Genomic DNA, 6,795 nt, shown 5'->3' on the forward strand with positions numbered 1-6,795 from the left:
AGGCTCAGCAGTTAAGAGGACATTCTCACTCAGCGTAACCAGCATCAGACCAGGAGTGAGCTGAACAGATGGACTAGCCACCAAGCCCTGGCGGTGGCAGTGGCGATGGCTGCGGAGAACTTGAGCGCATCCTAGCCGTCGGGAAGTTCAGAGAACTAGTATGTTCAGAGACCGGAAGTTCAGAGAACTAGTATAAGAATTTGCAATGATGATCACTTGTAAAATGTAAGTTTAATCTAAATAATCAGTAACAAGGAAGGTCACTCATTTGGTCAAACTGAAACTGAACCAGACAAACACTTGAGGCAAAACTGAAGAGTGAGAAAAGAACCAAAGACTAACGGATATATAGTTTCATTTACTAATACAAGGAAACAAGCACAAGTATATAGTTTCATTGGTCTACTCTAGTATTTATCTAAAAAATCACAAGCATAGAGGTGTCGTCTGTGTCCCTGGTATATGTCGAATTCTTCAGAGAAGGTGTCGATCTCTTCAGGTATGTTCAGAGACAGGAAGTTGAGAGAACTAGTGTACTGACGCATAGTCTGAACAAAATTTGAGTGCTCATTCGGTTTAACTGAAATTAAACCAGTCAAACATTCGAGGCAAACACAAAGCATCCACAGCCTTATTCCCACGCCAAACCACTTACCGACAACAAGCATTAAAAAGTGTTAACTGTACCGCAAAAAAAAGTATTAACTGAAGCTTACAGCAGTTAAACTTCAGTTAACTGTGTATTTTCATAAGAAAAAGAACTTCAGTCAACTGTTGCCACTGTCGGACACTGAACTGATCTTTCTTCGAGTGGCACTGATCTTTCTTCAGGTATGTTCAGAGAACTAGTGTCCTTTCCACTGAAACTAAATACTTGGGGCACTCATTCGGTTTAACTAGAACTAAACCAGTCAAGCATATATAGGAGGCAAAACCAAAGCATCCACAGCCTTATTCTCCACGGCGAATCACTTACCGACGACAAGCATACGCAGCGCTGAATTTGTTATATATATTGGCCGTAGCAATAATATCTACAATGATCATCACTCTTAAGCTTAAACCAGAACAGTAACAACTAAACTCTGATAACTCATTTGGTTATACACTTGAGGCAAAACTAAGAGCATAATTAAGCTTAAACTGGAACAGTAGGAACTAAACTCTTAGTCTGAGCACTCATTTGGTTAAACTGAAAGTGAATCACTCAAGCACAAAGAGGCAAAAAACAGTTAAAACAAGGCAGGCAAAACAAAAGCGTCAGAAAAGAGCCGAAGATTAAGGAATCAGACTGCACTAGACTGAATGACATGGATCCACAGCGAGTATATATATAGTATCATTTACTAAGCGACAAGGAAACAAGCTCCTACAAGTTCATCATCTACTCGATCAAGTATGTATGCATTCGGCCGGACTGATCACATTCACATCACATTTGGCTACATTCGGATTGATCAGTTGTTGAAGCAAAGCTCGCACACTGGAAACCCGCCCTGCGACATCCGCGTGGGCTCCGGCGCTCCGCAGCGATGGCATCGTTGAGCTTGAGCGTGGGGCGGCGCCGCGGAAGAAGACTGGCCGTGGTCGAGCTGGCGCTGCGGACCAATGACAATCCTCCGACCCTGAGCCAGAGCCGCATCCACTTGCTGCTGAGCCAGAGCCTTCTCAGCCCGAATCTGAGCCAGAGCCTTGGCGCACTCGTAGCTAGCCGTTTTGTCGAGAGCCTGGCCGTAGCAAGGCCGGCACATGGGCAGATTGTCCCATAAAAGCTTCGCGGGAAAATTGCAACCAACGCACCACAGGAAGGGCGACGTTACTGCGGTGCAACAGAACAGAGAGAATTACACAACAGAAACCAAGAAATCCAGAGAGGGAAAGAATTGGGAGGGAACGCACCTGGATTAGCCGCCCACTGAGAGGCAGAGAACCAGCCGCCGCGACCGATAGCTGCAAGAAACTCGGGTATCGACCCGGCGGCGCGACCGACAGCTGCAAGAAAGAAGCCGCGCGCTGTCACAAAGTACAAACCAAGAGCGCAAGAACCTGTAGATCGAGGCACCCAACCCACCTGTAGAGGCAAGATATTGCTCTAGATGATCTAGAGGCCTGCTGCCGGCGAAGATTTTTATGTAACAATCGCAGCAAATGGGCAGCGGGGTTCCCACCCGTGTACCTTGCACAGTCGTCGCGTTCCAGAGCAGTGGTGTGGGCGCTTCGCAGATAGTGCACGCCGGCGTGTAAGGCCCCCCGGCGTGGAAGGCTGCAAAAAGAACAATTACACTACGCATCAAGAGCCACGAACCAGAGAGACAGAATTTGGCGCTTTTCTTGGGTTGGGAGGAAGGGAAATAGGGAACACACCTGGATTGCCCACGGGCGGCTGGACCATCGGCGTCGACTGATAGGATCCCGCGTACCCCAGAGTCGCCGCCGGTTGAGAGAATCCCCCGTGCCCGAGACCTGCAAGAAACCAGCAAGGTTTAGTCTGACACATGTTAGAATCCCACCGACTGCAACAGAGAGAATTACACAACACAAACCAAGAAATCCAACTCCGGCGTCAATAGTCAGAATTACACAACAGAAACCAAGAAATCCAACTCCGGCGTCAGTCAAGAACCAAGAACCGCACGGGCCACGGAAAACAGAGACATAATTTGGCGCTTTTCTTGGGTTGGGACTGGGAGGAAGGGAAGGGAACGCACCTGGATTGCCCACGGGCGGCTGGACCATCGGCGTCGACTGATAGAATCCCCCGTACCCGGCCCCGCCTCCGCCTCCACCCCCACCTCCGCCGAACGGCTGCTCTGTTCCCGTCTGCCCGGGGTTGGCGATCTGGTTTTGGCCGCTCGGCGCGTGGATGCCGAAGGGCGCACTCCCACAGTCTGCGACAACAGAAACCCAACTCCGGCGTCAGTCAAGAACCAAGAACCGCACGGACCACGGAACAGAGAGAAAGAATTTTGCCATTTTCTTTTCTTGGGAGGGGAGGGAAGGGAACACACCTTGACTGCCCAGAGTCGGCTGGAGCATCGCCGCCGGTGGCCTCGAATGCAACTGAGAGAATCCCCCGTGCCCGTCAGCTGCAACAAACCAAGAAGCGCTGAATTCTATCACTCCCACCGGCTGCAACAGAGAGAATTACGCAACAGAAACCAAGAAATCCAACTCCGACCGGCGTCAAATGAGGAACCGGAGAGAAAGAGTTTTGCGCTTTTCTTGGGTTGGGAGGGAGGGAACACACCAAACTGAGAGAATCCCCCGTACCCCGCCCCTGACCCGCCCCCGCCGCCACCTCCAGCGAACTGTGGGTTAGCGATCTGGTTCTGGCCGCCGAAGGGCGCACTCCCACGGGCTGCAACCACAATTACACAACAGAAACCAAGAAATCCAACTCCGGCGTCAGTCAAGAACCAAGAAGCGCACGGACAAGCAGAGAGAAAGAATTTTGCGCTTTTCTTTTCTTGGGAGGGGAGAGAACGCACCTTGATTGCTCAGCGGCTGCTGGAGCATCGTCGTCGGTGTCGGTAGCTCCCGCCCGTCCCCGCCACCGGGAGCTGCAAGAAACGAAGTTCCTGAAGTCGGCGACGAAGTACCGGCAGTGTCGTCGACGGCTTTCCCCTTCCCCTTGTCCGCCATCTCGCCTCTCGGTCGAACAGCTTCGCAAGAACCGCGAGCGCACCCAGGAAGGAAGGAGAGAGGGAGAGGGCGGAAGGAAGGATGGGAGAGGAGGAAGGCGAGGAGAGGAGAGGGAGGCGAGGCTATATAGACGACGACGGACAGAGCGCCCGCTGCAACCCATCGATTCCAAGCGGTTGGTCGTCCGTTGGTTTTGGAGGGAACAACACCGGAGGAAGGAAGGGCCTCAAAAAGCGGGCCCAATGCAATTCGGATAGCCCAACTAACGGCCCAAATCATCAATAGCCAGGGCCAGGCCCATGCTATCCAGTCTTGCCATTTTCTTTCTTTCTTGGAATATCATTTTCTACAAATTAAGTTTCATCCAGTTTTATCAGTTTTACCCAGTTTCACCTAAAAAATATATAATTTTCTTTCTTGGAATTCTAGAGGAACTATTCCGTTATTTTCTACAAAATTAAGTTTCAGTGTTCCATTCCTCAAAAAAAAAAAAAATAACATTCAGTTTTCAATTGAAAATAAAGGGCACTGGATTTTTTTTATCTATTTGTCAGACTGCTCAAAAAATGAAACTACCAATAAAAGGTTTACCATGAACGCGTTTGTATGGCCTGCATGGCTGCTGGTTGTGCCGGGACTCCTCGCTCGGCCGGGTGGTTATTATAGGATTAATCCAGGTTGATGGCCTCTCATGACTTGCATTAGTGCACGTCTCTGAAATGTATGTCATTAGTACATGATATGAGAAAATATTTTGCAAAAAATTGGTGGTTTAGCACTGGTTTAAAAAACAGATATTAGGTGATGTTATATCGCCAAACTCCATGAGCATTAACCTTTTGAATCCTCTTGGAAACAAATTAGGGGTGGCATGGGCATCCTCAAGCTTGCATCTCTTGCTCTCCTGCATTTTTACTCTTGATACCAATGGTTCCCCTAGATAGAAAAAATTTCATCAAAAAAAAAAAACTCAGGGCCTTTGGTTTGGTCGGGGAGAGAGGTCGGGGTTTCATCAAAAAACTTAGGGCTTTCCTGGTCCCGGAGCTCGCCCCGACCTCTCTCCCCACCCGCCCCGACCTCTCTCCCTGCGTGCGCCTCCCTAACCCGTTGCTGCTCCGACCCGGAAATATGTCCCGCCACATGCCGCAAACTCCTCTGGTCCTCCCGTCGCCGGTGGTGGTGGGGATGGCTAGGCCCGTGGTCGCCAGGGTGTGGCCAAGAAGAAGAAGAGGCGCGGGTAGGCTCGGGCCAACCTACATGCGTCTTCCGGGCCTGCCTCCGGCCTCGCTGCCGCCTCTGGTCCTGTGTCTGGCCGCCCCAGTCCGCCGTGCTTCAATTGCGGCGTTGCGGGTCATTCTCAGATCAACTGTGTCAACCCCCCATGCTGCTACATCTGCAAGGATCCCTCCCACCCCGCCCTGATGTGCCCGGACAAGCCTATCGACGAGGAGTTGATGATGTACGGCCACGGGATTGAGGGCTTGGGGTTCTTCCACATCAAGCTCCCGGACGTCCCCTCCCCCTCCCCCTCCCTCCAGGCGATCGTCACGGTGGTGGATGGTGTCGCCTCCCTCGAGATGATTGAGGCCGAGCTCAACCACCTCTACCGTCGCCAATGGGACTGGCATGCCACTCTCACCACCGGTGGCACATTCTCGGTGGTCTTCCCCGACGCTCTCAGCCATGGCTACGCCACGCGCAGTGACCAGATCACACTCGCCCTTAACAAGCTTGTCGTCGACATCTCCGAGCCGATCCTCGACCCCAAGGCCGTCGCGGTCCTTGACACTGCTTGGATCCTGGTCGCCGGGCTTCCTGACATTGCCCGGTCCGAGCGGGTGATCCGCGATATGTCTCGGATCCTCGGCAAGGTGGTGGTGGTTGACGAGCTTTCCCTCCGTAAGGAGGAGGTGCGCGTCAAAGTCAAGTGCCTCGACTCCTCTAAGCTGCGTGACACCATCCGGGTCTTCTTCAATGACCAAGGATTTGATCTCCGCATTGCTCCCAAGCCGCCCAACCACGTGGGACGCCCCCGCCTCTTCGACGACGCACCTCCCGACGCCCATCCTGTGTCCCAGGATAACTACGGCGGTCGTCATCCTCCTCGCCCGCACCACTCTGACGAGGAGGAGAGGTCGGAGGACAGCCCATCTCGCTCCCCCTCGCCGACTTGCCCGGCCCTGTCCTCGAGCCGTGGGGGCGGCAGGCTGGGCTTGCTGCGCTACCCTCCTCTCTGTTGGAAATATGCCCTAGAGGCAATAATAAAATGGTTATTATTTTATTTCCTTGTTCATGATAATTGTCTATTATTCATGCTATAATTGTGTTATCCGGAAATCGTAATACATGTGTGAATACATAGACCACAACATGTCCCTAGTGAGCCTCTAGTTGACTAGCTCATTGATCAACTGATAGTCATGGTTTCCTGACTATGGACATTGGATGTCATTGATAATGGGATCACATCATTAGGAGAATGATGTGATGGACAAGACCCAATCCTAAGCTTAGCACAAGATCGTGTAGTTCGTTTGCTAGAGCTTTTACAATGTCAAGTATCTTTCCCTTAGACCATGAGATCATGTAACTCCCGGATACCGTAGGAGTGCTTTGGGTGTACCAAACGTCACAACGTAACTGGGTGACTATAAAGGTATACTGCGAGTATCCCTGAAAGTATCTGTTGGGTTGACACAGATCAAGACTGGGATTTGTCACTCCGTATGACGGAGAGGTATCTCTGGGCCCACTCGGTAATGCATCATCATAATGAGCTCAATGTGACCAAGTGTTTGGTCACGGGATCATGCATTACGGTACGAGTAAAGTGACTTGCCGGTAACGAGATTGAACGAGGTATTGGGATACCTACGATCGAATCTCGGGCAAGTAACGTACCGATTGACAAAGGGAGTTGTATATGGGATTACTCAAATCCTCGACATCATGGTTCATCCGATGAGATCATCGTGGAACATGTGGGAGCCAACATGGGTATCCAGATCCCGCTGTTGGTTATTGGCCAGAGAGCTGTCTCGGTCATGTCTGCGTGATTCCCGAACCCGTAGGGTCTACACACTTAAGGTTTGGTGACGCTAGGGTTGTAGAGATATTAGTATGCGGAAACCCGAAAGTTGTTCGGAGTCCCGG

At 51.2% G+C, this 6,795-nt stretch overlaps 1 protein-coding gene across 1 annotated transcript; it reads right to left on the minus strand.

Annotated features, from left to right (window-relative positions):
* Positions 1–1,457: 1,457 nt before the first annotated feature.
* LOC123115168 (zinc finger protein 503) lies at positions 1,458–3,777 on the minus strand. The gene is made up of 8 exons (XM_044536407.1): positions 3,489–3,777; positions 3,248–3,358; positions 3,009–3,086; positions 2,709–2,888; positions 2,365–2,463; positions 2,177–2,263; positions 1,900–1,992; positions 1,458–1,819 (listed from the first exon to the last, which is right to left on the minus strand). Exons 1-8 carry the CDS (start codon positions 3,640–3,642, stop codon positions 1,458–1,460), a joined length of 1,164 nt encoding a protein of 387 aa, XP_044392342.1. The 5' UTR covers positions 3,643–3,777.
* Positions 3,778–6,795: the final 3,018 nt, after the last annotated feature.

The sequence above is a fragment of the Triticum aestivum genome, chromosome 5B (assembly GCF_018294505.1).
Source record: "Triticum aestivum cultivar Chinese Spring chromosome 5B, IWGSC CS RefSeq v2.1, whole genome shotgun sequence".
Taxonomy (NCBI): Eukaryota; Viridiplantae; Streptophyta; class Magnoliopsida; order Poales; family Poaceae; genus Triticum; species Triticum aestivum.